Here is an 18,430-nt window from a genome sequence, read left to right on the forward strand (position 1 = left end):
CAATAACTCCATGTTTCTTTTTCCCCTAGCCCCTGGTAACCATTAATATACTTTCTATCTCTATAAATTTGTCTATGTACCTCATTTTAGTGTATTCACAGTATTTGTTCTTTTGTAACAAGCTTTTCTTTTAAAACATTTTCACTGGTGTTAGTTTGTGTGACTGGATGATTTGTGTAATATACAGTAATATATTAAAGCTAATTCTAGCATTATCTACCAAAATACAGTGGTCATGAGTATACTCTCCAGTTGTTATTTAGTCATTGATAGTTTGAAATCCCAATTTTATTAGTTTTGTTCTAGGGGAAATAGACTCTGAGACAGAGATTTGATGTACCTGTGAGGCAGTGATGGCAGGAGAATTGGGTAGGGGGTGAAAAATAAGATGCCATGATATCAGAGCAAGGGCATTAGTCTGTGTGAGCTTTGGAGCTAGACCATGTGAGTTTGCGTGTTGACTCTACCACTTATGGCAGGGGTGGGGGTAGGTACTTTGTCTTCTTTTGCCATTTGCAAGATAGGATGGGAACAAAATTTCCTCCATAGGGTTGTTGTGAGAAATGAAGTGACATTAAACTAGTACTGGGTCAGCATATAGCAGCTGCTCAGCAACTCCTGCTACTGCTGCCACTCTGTTACTGTTACTTAGATGGGTGACTAAAGGATCGGGAATCTCAGCCATCCAGTCAGAACTGTGGGAACAAGGGTGCTCCACAGTATCCCAAGGCAAGGTTACACTGCAGCTTGCTACCACATTAGGTCATTCTCTGTCCTGTATCTTTTAAACAAAATTCTGCATAAACTTGTCTCATCTTACTTTTTAATGTGCTGTGTGCTTGGTACTCAGTTGTGTCCGACTCTCTGCAACCTCATGGACTGTAGCCCACCAGATTCCATAGTCTATCTATGGGGATTCTCCAGGCAAGAATACTGGAGTGGATTGCCATGCCCTCCTCCAGGGGATCTTCCCAACCCAGGGATCGAACCCAGGTCTCCCGCATTGCAGGTGGATTCTTGACCATCTGAATGTTTTTAAAAGTAGGGTTTTTATATGAAGACCTTATAACTGATATTTGTTAAATAGCAAGAGTACAGGCTAAAACTTTTCTAACCATAAATTATTTTAGATGTAATCATTTATATAACTTGAGTTTTTTTGTTTTTATTTTTGTTTTTTAGATCTGGAATAGTACCCTGTTAGTATTTGTGAAGGAGTTCTCGAACTACAGAGTTCTACAACCAGGCAGGATAAACATTCTGTTGCATCCTAGAGAGGCTCCTTAAAATTTCTCAGGTCTCAGATCAGATCACCTGCTCCCCTGGCTTTCTCTTTCAATTCTTTTCTAGAATTGGAATCTAGAAAGGGGCTGACATTCTCGTTAAAGAGATATCTTGATGTAAGTGACGTTATTAAGTGAACTTCATTTATAATGGCTTTCTGTTTTGGTGGTTTAGTCACTAAGTCGTGCCTGACTCTTGCCCACCAGGGTCCTCTGTCCATGGGATTTCCCAGGCAAGAATACTGGAGTGGGTTGCAATTTCCTTCTCCAGGGAGTTTTCCTGATCCAGGGATGGAACCCAGATCTCCTGCATTGCAGGCAAATTCTTTACTGATGAGCTGCCAGGGAAGCCCAGTGGTTTTCTGTAAGCACCTTTAATAATATATTCACTCAGCACCTATGAGATGTTGAAGATTCTGTGAGCGAGCAGTGTTCCCTGTCTCATGGAAGAAGCATGTGAACACCAAGAATCAAAGTCTACTCAGCTACATACTATTGAATATACCATACAAAGTGCTATGAGGAGAACTTAAAAGGCTCACTATACATGGGGAGTGGGAAGGAGGCATGATGGTGAGTTTTGTGTAGTTTAATATAGTAACTGAGGAAAATGGGGGTGCATGAGATAGAGTAAAAGCGAGGAGACATGAAAGAGCCAGTCATGTGTTTGAGGAACTGTGCATGGTTAACTTGCATGAGGTGGGAAGTAGGAGGAGGTAGCCTTAGTGGTGCATTAAGCTCAGGGTGTCTCCTGGTGATGTAATGGAAGGAAGGAAGATGGTCAGATTATTGTTTAAGAAAGCTAACTCCAGAGGCCTTAGGGAAGATGAATGAGTAATAGAAAATAAGGCTTCCAAATGTAATTTGGCCCAAGACAGCAGTGTTTGGGTTCACCCCAGAGGTTTGGGCACTTGAGGCAACTTGATGACTTTCACTGTTTTTAGAGCACTTTACAACCTATGAAGAAGCTCTTAAAATGATGGTGCCTTTGAGAGTTGGTAAATATTTCTGCCAAAAAGTATGAAGACAAGACAAAAAAATGGGCCTTAGGAGTTGAGGCTAGAGGAGTATGGCCTTTACTTTACTGATTATGTTGCAGTTGACCAGGGGTGTCTTCAGACTTTGGATGATTGACTTGTCTACATATGTTCAGTCACTTGAGTCATGTCCAACTCTTTCGCGACCCCATGGACTGTAGCCCACCAGGCGCCTCTGTCCAAGGGATTCTGCAGGCAAGAATACTGGAGTGGGTTGCCATTTATGAGCCCTTAGAATAATATGCCCTTTGTTTTCTTGGAAAGGGAGTATAAGCAAATAGACAACTGTTGTCCCAGAACACCATTTTAGTACTTTTAAAATGCTGCCCTTTAAATGCTGAACTTCTGCTAGAATGGATGGTTGGGGAGTGGGGTGTTGGGATGGGAGTGGCAGGGCACCGTTCCTGCCTTGGCTGCATCATATAAGGCCATATCTCCAGAGAGCCCAGACCAGGACAAGGCTAATAAGCACAATGAGATGATGAGTCTGTCTGGTTTCGGAGGAGCCCTACCTAGTATGGTGACTGGATTATGAGCCTGTCTCCAAGTCTGAGATTTGATACAGGAAGCTGTAAATTCTCTCCTCTTTTATTAATAGATCTGAGTCTCCTTCTGTCACACAGGGCTGGGACATCTTTACTATCTGTATTATCTTTAACTGTATTTAAAAAAACATGGGTATAATTCAGATGTCAAGAGGTAAAATCTGACTTTAATGATTGAGGACTGTTCTGGCCTGAACGCTTGGGAGAATTAAAATGTTTTTCCAGCAAACTCATAGAAAAAGAGATCAGATTTTGGTTACCAGAGGTGGGGAGTAGGGGGAGAGGGAATTGGATAAAGGCAGTAAGTCCTAGGGATGTACGTAATCAGCACTTGTTAGTGTCGTTCAGTTACTAAGTCCTGTCCATCTCTTTGTGAACCCATGGGCTGCAGCCTGCCAGGCTTCCCTGTCCTTTACTATCTCCCGAAATTTGCTCAGACTTATGTCTATGGAGTCAGTGATGCCATTCAACCATCTCATCCTCTGTTGCCCCCTTCTCCTTTTGCCTTCAGTCTTTCCCAGCATCAGGGTCTTTTCCGATGAGTCAGCTCTTCACATCAGGTGGCCAAAGTATTAGAGCTTTAGCAGCAGTCCTTCCAATGAATATTCATGGTTGATTTCTTTTAGAATTGACTGGTTCCATCTCCTTGCTGTCCAAGGGATTCTCAGGAGTCTTCTCCAGCACCACAATTCAAAATCATCAATTCTTTGGCACTTAACCTTCTTTATGGTCCAAATCTCACATGTATACATGACTACGAGAAAAATCATAGCTTTGACTATACAGACCTTTGTTGGCAAAGTGATGTCTCTGCTTTTGAATATGCTGTCTAGGTTTGTGGTAGCTTTTCTTCCAAGGAGAAAGTGTCTTTTGACTTCATGGCTGCAGTCACTGTCGGCAGTGATTTTAGAGTGCAACAAAATAGAATCTGCCACTGTTTCCATTTTTTTCCCATCTATTTGCCACGAAGTAATGGGACTGAATGTCATGATCTTAGTTTTTTGAATGTTGAGTTTTAAGCCAGCTTTTTCATTCTCCTCTTTCACCTTCATCATGAGGCTATTTAGTTCCTCTTCACTTTATACCATTAGGGTGGTGTTATCTGCATATCTGAGGTTGTTGATATTTCTCCTGGTAGTCTTGGTTCCAGCTTATGACTCATCCAGCCCAGCATTTCGCATGATATACTCTGCATATAAGTTAAATAAGCATGGTTACAATATACAGCCTTGACGTACTGCTTTCCCAATTTGAAACCAATCCGTTGCACCATATCCGGTTCTAACTATTGCTTATAAGTAGTACTGCCGCTGCTGCTAAGTCTCTTCAGTCATGTCCGACTCTGTGTGACCCCAGAGACGGCAGCACACCAGGCTCCCCCATCCCTGGGATTCTCCAGGCAAGAACACTGGAGTGGGTTGCCATTTCCTTCTCCAATGCATGAAAGTGAAAAGTGAAAGTGAAGTCGTTCAGTCATGTCTGACTCTTTGCGACACCATGGACTGCAGCCCACCAGGCTCCTCCATCCATGGGATTTTCCAGGCAAGAGTACTGGAGTGGGATGCCAACACCTTCTCCGATAAGTAGCACTACTGTATGTTAAAAACAAAAGAGGAAATTCTAAGTGTTCTCATGCAAGAAAAGAATTTTTTCTCTATATTTAATTTTGTGTCCGTATAAATCATGGATGTTCCCTAAACTTACTGTGATAATTGTTTCATGATGTAAGTCAGATCATCATTCTGTACACCTGAAACTTTCTGTTTCTGTGAATTTCACTGCTCTGATAGAAGTGAAATCATACCATATTTGTCCTTTTGTGACTGACTTATTCACTTAGCTTAATGTCTTCAAGATTCATCCCTACATTGTAACATATGTTTCCTTACTTTTTAAGGCTAAAAATATTTCATTGTATACATATGCCATGTTTTGCTTATCCATTCATCTGTCAGAGGACATTTGGTTGCTTCTACACTTTAGTTGTTATGACTAATGCTGTTAAGAACATGGATATTCTTTTGAGCATATACCCGGAAGTGGAATTGCTGGATCATATGGTAATTCTATTTTTTGTGGAACTGCCATACTGTTTTCCACAGCAGCTACACCATTTTTACTTTTCTACCAGTGCTGGCCAACACTTATTATATTCTAGGACCTTTTATAATAATAGCCATCCTGATAAGTGTGAGATTGCTTCTCATTTTATAGTGGCTATTTTAAATTGATACGGGGTCCTCTTGCAGAAATTGCAGTATATTTTGAAGATTTACCCTATTTCTTATATTACCTCTTCTGTCCTTGACGTTTGTTACAGTCTTCTGTAGGACTCTGGTTGAACTTTGCTCTGGAGCACTGAGGGGACTGTAATGTGCTTACAGTAGGGTAATGGCATTATGAATATGTTAAGAATTCTTATCTTTTAGTGATACATACTGAAGTAACTACAGTTGAAATGATATGTCTCAGATTTGCCTTAATATATGCAACGGGTATAGACCAGTGGTTCTCAGTTCAGGGTGACTCTTCCCCTAGAAAACACTTGGCAACATCTGAAGGTGATTTTGGGGCTTCCCCTGGTGGCTGTGTTGTCCACCTGCCCGTGTTCAACCCCTGGGTCAGGAAGGTTCCCTGGAGAAGGAAATGGCAACCCACTCCAGTATTCTTGCGTGGAAAATCCCATGGACAGAGGAGCCTGGCAGGCTACAGTCCATGGGATCCCAAAGAGTAGGACACGACTTAGCGACTAAACCACAGAAGCTGATTTTGGTCATCACAATTAAGGGTTTTCTACTGGCATCTAGTAGCTAGAGACCAGAAATATTGTTAAACATCCTGTGGTGCACACGACAACCCCCTACAACAGAGAATTAGTTATCCCACAGTGTTAATTAGTGTGCAGCTAAGAAACCCAGACCTGGTAAAGATGGAAAAACTGGCATGTGATGATACTGTTGAAGTGAAATAATAAGTGCCTAGGGATCTATTGTAGTGTTCTCTTTTCCCCTGAGGGAGTTTGAAAGTTTTCCATATAAGGTATAAAATATATATGCAACTTCTATTTATTTATATATATTTAATAAAGGAGCCATCAGCACACTTCCTGTCTGTATAGAGCATTGTTTTTCCAGCTGAATCAGGGTTAGATACCACAGCCTGTCTGTATACAAGCTGTGGTTGGTGAGCCTTTGGTTAAATACCCTGCTACCTCAGAGCCTACTTTTATCCCTAGTCCTGGTTGACTCTGAGTTTAAGGTGTTTCTCGGCCCAGGCTGGGAGAATTAATACTCCCTCTCTACTGGAGTTTCTTTTAGCTCTCATCTCTTTAGCAGTCTAATTCCATCTGCTTTGTCTTCCACAAATCCCTCAAAGTTTCTGGTCTGCTGATGCCACTCTATTTCTTCTGTCATTTCAGTGTCCTTTTGGCAAGAGAAAAAAAAAAATGTGGATTTCGCCCACTATCTTGAGTCAGATGTCTTCTAATTACCTTCTTTTAATACCTGATATACAGCCCTCTGTGATTGGCATTGAACTGAGACATAATATGGTGATAAATCATTAATTCTTTTATTCATTCACTCGGTATAGTCCATCTAGTATTTGTTCAGCACCCAGTATGCGTGAAATTCTGTGCTAGGTGTTAAGTATATGGTGAGAAGCAAAGCAAGTATATAATCCTTGCCTTTGTGGAATTTAGGGTATAAAGGAGGGATACTCATAATCAACTTTACTTAAATAAATACAGAATGTGAGGGGTATTTTCAAAGGAAATAACAGTTTTCTGTGCAAATAATAAAAAAAAAATAATAGCTAATATTGACTGTGTACGTAATTGTGTGCAAATTACTGTGCCGAGAACTTTACGTGGATAATCTCATTTAATCTTTAGAATAACTGAGTTTAGAGATAGGGAAACTAAGACCTACCTGATTTAATGTTAAGTCAGAAAAGACCTCTCTGGAAAAAAGTAATACTTGAAATGAGAACTGAATGACTAGGAGTTCAGTTCAGTTCAGTCACTCAGTTGTGTCCGACTCTGCGACCTCATGGACTGCAGTACACCAGGCCTCCCTGTCCATCACCAACTCCCAGAGTTTACTCAAACTCATGTCCATTGAGTTGGTGCTGCCATCATCTTATCCTTCGTCATCCCCTTCTCCCACCTTCAATCTTTCCCAGCATCAGGGTCTTTTCAAATGACTAGAAGTTAGCCAGGTAAAGAATGGAGGCTAAATACAGTAGAAGGAATAGGGTTCAAAGGCCCAAGGAAGGAGCAAACCCAGCATGGAAGGCTACCAATGACTGAAATTTAGTGAGCAAGGAAAAAATGGAGGAGACAGAAAAAGCAGGGGCTAAATGGGGGAGGTTGTTACTGTCAAGGTAAGGATATTAGATTTCAGTCTAAAAGCCTGGGAAACCTTGGAAGGTTTTACATAAGTGGAGACTATGATCTGATTTGCTTTCTTCAAGATCACTGTCCCTGCTTTGTGGAAAGTGGACTGGCAAGGGATAGTGGCTTACTGTGATTCAGATAAGAAAGGACAGAGATTTAGACCAGAGTGATAGCAACAGAAGGGAAAAAAGGCAGACAAATTTGAGATGTTGGTTTTAGTACCAAGACATTACTTGCAGGGACTTCCCTGGTGATCCAGTGGTTTAAAATCTGTCTTGCAATGCAAGGGACTGAGGTTCAATCCCTGGTCAGGGAACGAAGATCCCACATGCCACAGAGCAACTAAGCCCAAGCCCCACAGCTAAGACACAACACAGCCCAATAAATAAATAAGATGAGAGACTATTTTTTCTAATAAATAAAATATTACTTGCAGCTGAGTTGCATATAGAAGATAAGCCTAAGGAAGAAATTAAGGGAATTCTTACAATTCTTAGGTGAGCAGTAGGGTGGATGGATGGCAGTGCTAACTACTGAGTTACTGGTGAAGGAAATTTTTTTTAATGCAGGAAGGTGGCATTTCCTGTGAAATTTAAAGTAAGGTAAGATAGTTTCAGAAAAGTTTAAAGAAAAATCTGACCAAGCAGTGCAAATGTGGAAATTGCTAGCATATAACTTGAGCTTCCAGCCTGGTCTGATCAACTGGAGGAGTATTGAGAAGAGTGCCAAGGACAAAGCCCTGAGTAAATCAGACATTTAAAGTTCTGTGTGAGAAAAGGAACAACTGATGAGGAAAAATATGAAGCAGCCAAGGGACAGAAAGAATGCTTTCTCATGGAAACTGAAGAGAAGAAAGTTCTTCAAAGAGGAGGGAGTAGTCAGCCAGTTTGAATGCTCATTTTAATATGAGATTCACATACCAGGGTATGTTTGAAAACTGCCATCAACAAAGAAGCTTGGTATAATATTTCCCATCTTTTTAAAAACAGACAAACTTTCCATCTTGCCTCTGCCTCCAGCTGCTGCTTTTCTCTGCATCTGTTGATGATGCAAGTCCTCACCTCAGATAAGGAATCGGTGTCTCACTGTCTTTTCTTTCCATCTTTATTTCATTCCATTTGGGCTTTTTCAATAACTTAACTGAAACCACTCTTTTGAAAAGGTTACCAATAACTGCCCTCTTGTCGAATCAAGTTTCACTTCTCTGTTTTCATCCTACTTAATCTGTCTATAGTATTTGAGTTGATTACTCCCACTGTCTTGAAAACCTCTTCTTGGCTTTCATGACACCACATTCTCCTGGGTTATCTCCTTCCTTAAGACTGCTACTTACAAGTTAGTTTGCCTACCTGATCTTTTTAAGAATGTAAATCTACTTATATATCTTCCCTGTTCAAATTCCCCAATCACATAGTGTTTCTCATCACATTCAGAATTAAATCCACACTCATTACCGTGGCGTACAGTCTTCTCTTTCCTGCCCAACTCTCCAGCCACATCTTGTACCAAAACTGGTCTTTGTGCTCTTCCTTGAACCCACCAAACTATTAAGGACTCTTATGCTCACTAGTCCCTGGGCCTAGAAAACTCTTTGCACAGACCTTTTTGTGATACACTTCTTCACATTATTTACACCTCTGCTCAGTGTAACTGAGAATTCCATGGATTGAGGAGCTTGGTAGGCTACAGTCCATGGGGTCACAAAGAGTCGGACATGACTGAGCAACTTCACTTCACTTCAGTGTAATTACTTCAGACCTTCCCAGACTACTCTGACATAGCTAGCCACTGCCCTCTCCCAAAGCCCATCAACTCTGTATCCCCTTACCCTTCTTTTCATCCTGTATCTTATCTCTGAAATTGTTTATGATCAGCTTTCTCCTTCTTCCCCCAGAATGTCAGCTCTCTGTCAGTTGTCTGTTTAATCACTTCTCTATTCCCAATGAATGGAACAGTGTCTGGCATACAGTGTGGGCCCATAAATTTTTTTTGGATGAATGCTAGTAAGAGGTTGAATCAGATGAGGGTGGGAATGTTTCCGTTGGATTTGGCAATATGCCATTTGTTGGTGTCCTTCATGAGGAATTTAAAGGGTGCACTCAGGGTAGGTGTCAGCAAACTAGAGTATGGAGTACCCGGAGGTAAGAGGTTAGAGAAGACAACTGTTTTATAAGGTAACTGTGAAGAGAGACATGGGACTGGCTATTGGTGGTAGGAAGCAGGTCAGTGAGGTCAAGAAGACAGATACTTGAGGTGACAGTAACAGATGTAATACAGACCACATGTGGTAGGATTGGCTTTTACATGGAGGGATCTGCTGTAGAGGGCAGAAAGTGATGCTGCTAGAAAGGGTGGAAGATGGTGAAGATAGTTACAAATTCATACTGGTTGTATAGTTCGTGGCAGGGCCATGAAAGTGCAGGAGGAGGGTGAGGCTCATTATGGGGTGGAAAGGAAGCCAGGCCCTGTGGAATGGAGGGCAGAGTTGCTGTATCTCCTCCAGGCCAGATGTTGGTGTAGTTGGGGTCCTGGTGGAAAGAGGTAGAAAAGGATGACTGTGGAAAGAGGCAGAAAAGAGTAACCAGCAGTTTTAGACACACAGTCTTTAAAGATCCACTAATGTCTCCTTGCTTTAATCAGGAACAGTATTCTCTGTTCCAGGAAACTCTTTGCATTTATGATAGGAAAGGTGTCCTTTTTCCTTTCTCTCCCATCTTCATGGAACCCACTGAGCCTGGGAGAAAGTACACTGTTGGGCCTCCACCCCAGCTTGCCATCAGGATTGGATGTGTTCATGCTTTCAAACATTTGAGTATTTCTTACAGGCTGAGCACTGGTTTTGTCTTAGGCTCTGTAGCAATGAAAGAAGCAGTCTCTGCCTTCAAAGAACTTTCATTCTAATGTAAGGAAACAGAGAATAAACATATGTATGATAAGTCAGGTTGGGTGGGCATGTCACCCTAGGCCTTTACCTTCCTCTTCACCCAGTAGCCCTAGGCTGGCACTCTTCTCATTTCTCCCTCTCCTCCTCCCCATGCCCAACCATCTGTCGATATATAACCATTTGGAAGAGCTGTTCTTCCTCATCTGAGTGTTTCCCTGAGCAGGGGACTCAAGGCTTCCATTACCTACAGTGGTTAACAACATGTTTTGTTCTCTTGATTTCAGATGAGACGCCAATTATTGCAGTGATGGTGGCCCTGTCCTCTCTGCTAGTGATCGTGTTTATTATCATAGTTTTGTACATGTTAAGGTGAGCATGCTGATGCTTCTGCATTCTTGTGGACTCTGTTTCAGTACCCCAGGTTCTCGATAAGCCCACAAGTCCAAAAGACAGTAGGATAAGGGCAATGAATAGGATAGAGGGAATGACTCATGTAGCTTTCCTAAGATTAAAATTCTGCTTAAAAATGTTGTTAAAATTTTATATTGTCTTAACACCCAGCCCCTTCCTTTTGCTTCCATCTGTCCCAAGTCCAGTCCCTCAACTCCAGTTCATCCTAAAGCCCAGGACGGTGGTTTAGAGGTTGAGGGAAGATGCCACAGTCTGTTGTTACTGATCGGCATTTTAAGGTCTTCAGATCTAGCCCTATTGAAACAACCCCTGATAGCGCCCCAGTGGAGGTTATGTGTTCAGTTAAGGTCTACTTTATTTCTGGTTGGGGCTTTGACTCCAAACCCTTCTAGGGCCCCTGACTCGGCGTGCTGGACTGAACCATGTAAGCAACAGGGTTCCTGTTCCTGACTTTCTTCCAGGGTCTTCTAGATACTACTCCTCAAACAGGGAGCAAAAGCCAGGAAGGGAAACCCAAGGGAGGGAAGTGGGAGGTACATTTTTTCTTTTCCTACTGGAGTCACTGCCTTGACTAAGTTTAACTCTGCCCTTATTTTTGGCTTAAGCTGCTCTGGGCTCCCTCTGTTCTTCTGTATGGATAAAGAGAGGGGAACCTCGTACACCCCTATAGTTTGTCTTGTGTCTCCTATCTTTCTGCAGGAGACTTGTGGCCAGACCTGTTCCACCAAGTCTGAAGTTCTGAGTTTCTCTCTTATTACACCCAGAAAGTATCAGGATTTTTGTTTGATACTCTTTTATCTCCCTCCACTTTATTATACCCATATATCCTACTCAGTGTCTCTATCTGGTGTGGCTGTGATTTGCAGCAAATCCTGGAACTGTGCAAAGGAGCCATTCCAGTGAGAACATACTGTGGGGGGTCCCCAGGGTTGAATTCTAGTGTGCTTAAGCAAGAGCACACTGAGGTGCTCAGTCTCCACTGGAGCTGCTTCAGTGTGTAAAGGCTGAATTGATAAGTGGAACTACAAACCAGTGATTAGTCTCTCTTCCATGCTTAGTGTTTCACTGTGAACATTTTCTCATTAGGTTTAAGAAATACAAGCAAGCTGGGAGCCATTCCAATTCTTTCCGCTTATCCAATGGCCGCACTGAGGATGTGGGTAAGACACCCCTGAATGACATGGGGGACTTTCATGGAGAAGAAGAATCAAGAAAATAGGAGTTTCCCCATCCTAAAAGAAAAAAGAATTGAGAGTAGCACTAGTGTTTGGATGCCTGACCCATGAGCTAGAGCCCATAATTTGGTTTCCAGAGAAGGGCTGTGTCCCAAAGGCACCTGACCAACCTTCCCCCTTATGCACTGCAGAACCCCAGAGCGTACCACTTCTGGCCAGGTCCCCAAGCACCAACAGGAAGTATCCGCCCCTGCCTGTGGACAAGCTGGAAGAGGAGATTAACCGGAGAATGGCTGATGACAATAAGCTCTTCAGAGAGGAATTCAACGTGAGTTCTTTGCTGAGGCTGGTGTATCAGCAGGGAGAAAGGCAGACCTACGGTCAAGCCTTTTGAGTGATGGGGTAGAAAACAGGTTTCTAATGGGTTAAGAGGTGAGGAGTTTTTACCAAGTTCATCTGACTTCTTTCCTATGTGATTATGGACAGGAAATGAAAAGAAATTGCCTTGCCTCCCTCATCTACCCATCTATCCATTCATTCATCATTTCGTCTGTTACTTTTGTTCACTTATCCAGAATCTAATATATGTGAGGTGCCAGGGGTTTGCGAGGGGAGCAAAAGCAGATAGTCCCTGCATTCAGGGAACTTGGTGTGTAAGTTCAAACAGCAGTATAGAACATGAAGAACTGGTGCTGAGGCATGGAAACCTATATTAGGAGGTGTGGCCTTTAGAGTCTAGAGCCAAGGGGTCCCAGGGTGTCTTGAGTAGACAATAGAAGGAAGTCATTGTGGAAAATGAGGACCATGGCAGATTGCAGGGCACAGGCCTCATCTTGGGTAGTGTTTACATTTGTATGTTTTATAAATCCCTCAAGAAAACAGACCATGTTTGTGGATCTACCAGTTGCTGATCCCAGTCCACTAATTCAGAATTTACTTTTTAAAAAAACGATGTTTTAATTGAGACCCAATCATAGGCAAGGGCGTTGGGGAAAGGCAGATGGGCAACATTCCAGGTACTGGGAATATCAGAATCAATCTGTCAGTAGTGACGGTAGGTGAGGGAAGGCACATTCAAAGACTAATAAAAGCTGCAAGTGGCTGAAAGGCAGAGACTTGAGGGAGATGAAAATGTAGAAGACTGAGCCAGACTGTAGATCCTGTAGACTGTCATGAGAGAGGTGGTAAGCCACAGACCAGCCAGGTTTGTATTTTAGAAAAAATGACTCAGACTGGTGGCTAGGGAATAGCCAGGATAGAAAAGAAAATGGGGAGACCAGGATAGAAACAGAAAATACAGTTAGGGGCTGCAGCAGTTAGACCAGAGGTGCTGATCTGACTGATGTAAAGTGGTAATGATTAGGGAGAGGGGAGTGGATTTGAGGACACAAGAACCGTTTCATACTTGGCTAATTCGTCAACCTGGGCTTTGCTGAATTCTCAGTCTCGTTCATCCCTTTCCACTCAGCCATGTGTCAGCCCTGTTTCTTAGGCTGAGTCCCCTCATGATGCCAAAATGGCTGCCCAGGGAATTCCCTGGTGGTCCAATGATTAGGACACTGCATCTTCTATGCTGAGTGCCTGGGTTCAGTCCTTGGTTGGGGAACTAAGATCCCATAAACCATGCATCACGCCCCCCAAAAAAAGTAATGGCTGCCCTAGTTGTAGGCACAGATGGAGGGGAAAAGGGTGACTGTTTCTTCCTGTATGTTTCCTTTTATTAGTGAGGAAAACTTTCCCAAAAGCTTCTGGGGACTTACCTGGTCACATATTCTTTCACAAACTAGTCATAGGCAAGGGAGAAATAGACTTACTGCACCTGGTGGAGACCAGTCCAGGTTATTCCTGTGTCATGTAGAAGACGAGTGGATAACCCATAGAATGGGAGTTCTTGTAGCAAGGAGGAAAGGAGCAATGATTATTGGGGTATTTGCTCCACCACTGAAGGGCTTGGAGTGGAGAGTGATGTGGTTAGATTTACAGTCTGAGATGTATAGTAGCTAGTACAGTCACTAGCTACAATTTGGAGAATAGATGGGAGGGAAGCAAGAGGTGAAGCAGAAGACCATTTACCAGGGAAGAGTTAAGTAATAATTTGGACCCCTTTTTCTGGCTGTTAGAAGAACACTACCATTTAATACTCTTTATTGATTAAGAACATTTCACCTTATCCCACAAGATAGCACCCTAGCCTCAACACTATAGCTAGGTCTCCAGTAGGCATTCTGTTGTTTTGTAATTATGGTGTAAGCTACTTCTGAGTAATGAGTATGTGACCTTGTAGCCATGTTTTTTCTGTGAAATGAATTCTTTGTTTGGAGATAATTCCCTTAGATCCCATAACAAATATCTGGGTAGAGGTGGTGTTCCTAAGAGGCACAGTAGGCAAATTCAGATAGGTATTGTGACAGCCAGTTACTGTGCTACCATGGCCACATATGTGCAGTTGTGGTGGTGAGGGAAAGAGCTGATCAACGTCTCTTGGCTTCTTACAGTGAGTGCCATCTGGTGAGCATACACAGGGAGCGTAATACATATTTCCTGTCTTTCTTGTCCCAGTTATCTACTACCCAGGGGTCAGCTTAGATCTTGATCTCCAGTGAAGTGAATAGTGTGATACCTTGCTTGAAGTTCTGTTCACCAGATGAATTTCTCTTTTACTCAGAGTGGTACCTAAGTAGATTATCCCATAGCAGTCTACCTCCAGAATGGGCTAGCATGACTCACGGAGCCATTTGTACACTAGGCTGGACTTTTTTCTCCCTTAGTCATCAGGAAGTCAGTGGAATCTACTGAAGGAGTGGGTGTGTGGCATGTGTTCTGTACACATCCATTTCAGCTGAATTCTGGACATGTCCCAGTTTATAGCCTACAGACTTACATAATACTAAGTTTGGGCTTCCCAGGTGGCTCAGTGGTAAAGAATCTGCCTGCCAGTGCAGGAGACGTGGGTTCGATCTCTGAATCAGGAAGATCCCGTGGAGAAGGAAATGGCAACCCACTCCAGTGTTCTTTTTTTATTTTGCTTTATTTGGCTGTGTCAGGTCTTAGTCGCAGCATGCGGAATGTTTGATCTTCGTTGTAGCATGCAGGATCTTTTTAGCTGTGGCATGGGAACTCTTAGTTGTGGCATGTGGGATCTCGTCCCCTGACCAGGATTAAACCCAGGCCCCCTGCGTTGGGAGTGTGAAATCTTAGCCACTGACCTTCCAGGGATGTCCCCCCACTCCAGTATTCTTGCCTGGAAAATCCCGTGGACAGAGGAGCTTGGTGGGCTATAGTCCAGGGGGTTGCAAAAGAATCAGACACAACTGAGCAACACTAAGTTTATAATGAGCAGTTAAGGTCATCGACATCTAGTGTCCCATGGCCAGGCTTACATCATTACCAGAGCCCAATGCTAAACTAGAAGCATGATGTTGCTGACAGGATGATGATCTTTTCCACAGATTCTAAGGTTATTTCATTACAGTTCTCCTGCTCAGCTTTAATCAGAGACACTTAGGGCCCCCAGAACCTCCCAGAATTCATTTCTCTGCCCTGGATCAGCTAGAGAGCCTTCTCTTTTCAGATCACTCAACAAATGAGTCAGAGCAGGACACCAGCATGAGATAGGTGTTGTCTCCAAAATCTGTAATGGCCCAGCAAGCATCACTCCTCCTCCTTCAAGTGGGCAGAGGTTGGGGGCACAGGGGCAAGGAGTAGCAACTTGTTCTTTACGGTAGACAGTGACGCGCTGTGGGCCTTTGACTTTAAGAAAACTTGGCCTAGGTGGCAAGCCACTATATTTTTGTTTTTATGTCTGTCATGTACATCTAAGATACATAATATCCTGTTCTTCAAGTCCTGTTACTTGCTGATAACAAGAAAGTAACTGGGGGTTATATTCATCTTTAGGAAGGCGAGCACATGTGGAAAAGCAACTGCAGATCTGCAGCTCCACAGGATTTGTGTATGCTATATACTGACCTTCCTAAAAACTGTCATCTCATCTATTTGGTAACTTATATGCGGAGTAATAGGAAGCATCAGAATAGTTAATACTAGTAGTTACTGAGCACTTGCTTCATGCCATCAGTAAACTCACACATGTAAAAATGGGTTATCTCATTGTTACTCACAACTTTTAAGTCTGCTGTAGCAGTTAGGATATCTGTGACTTACCTGGGATCTAGCCTTTTGATAAAGGAAGATTATTGCTCCAGCAGCTTGCATTTGTTCTGGAGGTCATAGTGTGGCCTCTGAAGCTTTTTTCATCTCACTAAGATCAAGAATCCTATTTTGATGTCAGTTCCTTCTAAAAGATTCAGGTGCTTTCCTCACCAATGTGCACCCTCTATTAAGGCATGCATTATAGATCCCATCAAGGACATGATGAAGATGTCAGTAAGAAGGTTGAACCTGTTGAATCCCTATAACACTTATCACCCCCACTTTGTCCCAAGGGCTTTCTGGCTTTTCATTGAACCCAGCTTTCAGTCCAGGTTCCAACTGGCCACTCCACCACTAGAATTGTGGCCAGTTTCCTAAGCAGGTACACTAACTGCAGAAGTTCAGTTAACCATGCCATAACTAGAAATCTGGCCCTATTCAAAAATTAGGATTAGATCCCTCCTTGATCTAACATTCTTAAAATCTGTATCAACAGTTATTCCTATGTTTTTTGATGATCCAACTCAGTGAATTCCTGCAGTTTCTTCTGGGTGTTAGTTCTTTGCTTTTCTACCTTCTTTATGTATATTTCCTCCAGACTGTGTTATGCTTGCATCCTGATTATCCATGAGCAGTGGGAGCTGGGTTTTTGGGACAGTTTTCATCATGAAAGCAGGATGCAGTGAAAAGCACAATAGAGATTTTTAGAAGTTGGTTTTCTCCAACTGTTCTGTTTCATTTTTGCATCATTTCAATTATCTCACTTGATAACTTAAGACATAATTTTCTCACTAGATAATTGAAAGCCTTGTCTTTCACATGACCAACCAAGAAAAGATGTGAATTCCATTGGCTTTAACATTTAGTAATCAGCAAAGTTCTGAAACCTTAACTTTTGGTTCAGCAAAATACATAGCACAGTCATAGAAGGGCCCTGAGTTTTATGGTGTCTTTGGAGATGAATATTTGATGTTGGAGCTGGTCTTTTTCTTGTTTTGTTGTCTAAAATTGTTAGAAATAATTCTGTTACTTGGTTTCAATGTCTCTTGTCTCCTTTTAATTGGGACTCCCCTCTCCCTAAATTCCTTTACCATCAGCTAGAACACATCCCACGTGATCGCAAGTCAGTAACTGAAGTAACTGTTGTAGAGTCATGAGGTATAAGTGGCTTGCTCTTTCCCATAATGAAAATTGACTAACAGTTCTTTCCCTTCATCTGAACTCAGTGATTAGGTTCACATCACCCACATTTCCCCCATCAGTCTCTCACCTACAACCCCACCCTCTGTTACTAACTGCTAAGTCAGTTTAAAGACAAGAGAAGTCATCTCAATTAAGCAAAAAATTAAAACCATCAATTGGGAAGATACTGGGGAACCTGGCAGAATCAAAAGATGAGATAGACAGCCAGCCCCTGGACAGAGCAGATCCTATCTTGGTGGTTCTGGGCCCTCTAGGGAAGCCTCTGCTTTTTCCTGAGTTTTAAAATCCTAGAAGAATTTAGATGGCACAGTGTAGGTATGGTGTGACTGTGCTTGTATTGGTCAGCCCTGACAGGAAAGAGGAGAAATAACCATAGGACAAACAGCAGTTTGTGTCCACTGTCATAGAATAATATTCTTGTAATCATAGAGTGAGGAAGGCCTTTGTAAACAAAACACAAAATTCAGAAGCTAGAACGGAATAGATTGAAAGATAATAAATATATTAAAATGTTAAGTGTCTCTTAAAAATGACACCTTAAAAATGTGGCCAACTGGAAGAAACTATTTGCTACAGGTAGACAGGAGAATTTTCCAGAATGTACAGAGATTCTCCAAACCTATGAGAAAAAAACGTTTCAGAAGAAAAATTGGCAGTTCAGGGAAGAAAAGCAAATGGTCTATAAACAGGAAAACAAACTCAGCTATATCTAGGAATCAGGGAATCCAGATTAAAACTAACCATTTTTGGGGGCCTGTTAGATTTGAAAATTTTCAAAGATCAATATCAACTATGGACAGAGGTATGGGGGTAAAGACAATCTTATACACAGGTAGGAGGAGTTTAAGTTGATAGAGTTTTGGGAGGATAATTTGGCAGTATCAACCAAATTTCAGATGCTTATACTATCTGACCTAATTTATGAGCTTCTAACAAGAAAAACCACACATATATTTTTACAAGGATGTTCATTATAGCATTACTTACAATAGCAAAGAAAATAAAATGAAAAGTATTTGTTAGATAGCCAAGTGGCTAAATGATTTCTCTCATCTATTATGAAATTCTGTACTGTCAACATAGAAAAATAATGGGGAGAAAAAAATCACTATTTTGATGACTTTACGTGGTATAATCCCCTTTTAAAAATATATGTATGTCTGCGTGTGAGTGTATTAATGCTTTTATTTATTTTATTTTATTTTTTTCTTTTAAGTCTGAAGAAACACTGTGCACTTTAATCAGTGGTTGCTTACAAGGATGGTTAGAAGATAAAGATGATAGGGAACTTCCACTTTCTGCTGAACTATTTGACTTTCTTTTACAGCAAGCATAGTTTTAGAT

General features: G+C 41.9%; 1 protein-coding gene across 10 annotated transcripts in view; it reads left to right on the forward strand.

Annotated features, from left to right (window-relative positions):
- Nucleotides 1–18,430, forward strand: part of PTPRA (protein tyrosine phosphatase receptor type A) — a 163,193-nt gene that overhangs the window by 110,297 nt on the left and 34,466 nt on the right. For all 10 annotated transcript variants that reach the window (XM_040247805.1, XM_040247803.1, XM_040247800.1 and 7 more), the window contains 3 exons: nucleotides 10,430–10,514; nucleotides 11,643–11,716; nucleotides 11,923–12,059. In XM_040247805.1, coding sequence (XP_040103739.1) covers nucleotides 10,430–10,514; nucleotides 11,643–11,716; nucleotides 11,923–12,059 — 296 coding nt within the window. The remainder of the gene's footprint in view (nucleotides 1–10,429; nucleotides 10,515–11,642; nucleotides 11,717–11,922; nucleotides 12,060–18,430) is intronic.

This window comes from Oryx dammah, unplaced genomic scaffold (assembly GCF_014754425.2).
Source record: "Oryx dammah isolate SB20612 unplaced genomic scaffold, SCBI_Odam_1.1 HiC_scaffold_10, whole genome shotgun sequence".
Classification (NCBI taxonomy): domain Eukaryota; kingdom Metazoa; phylum Chordata; class Mammalia; order Artiodactyla; family Bovidae; genus Oryx; species Oryx dammah.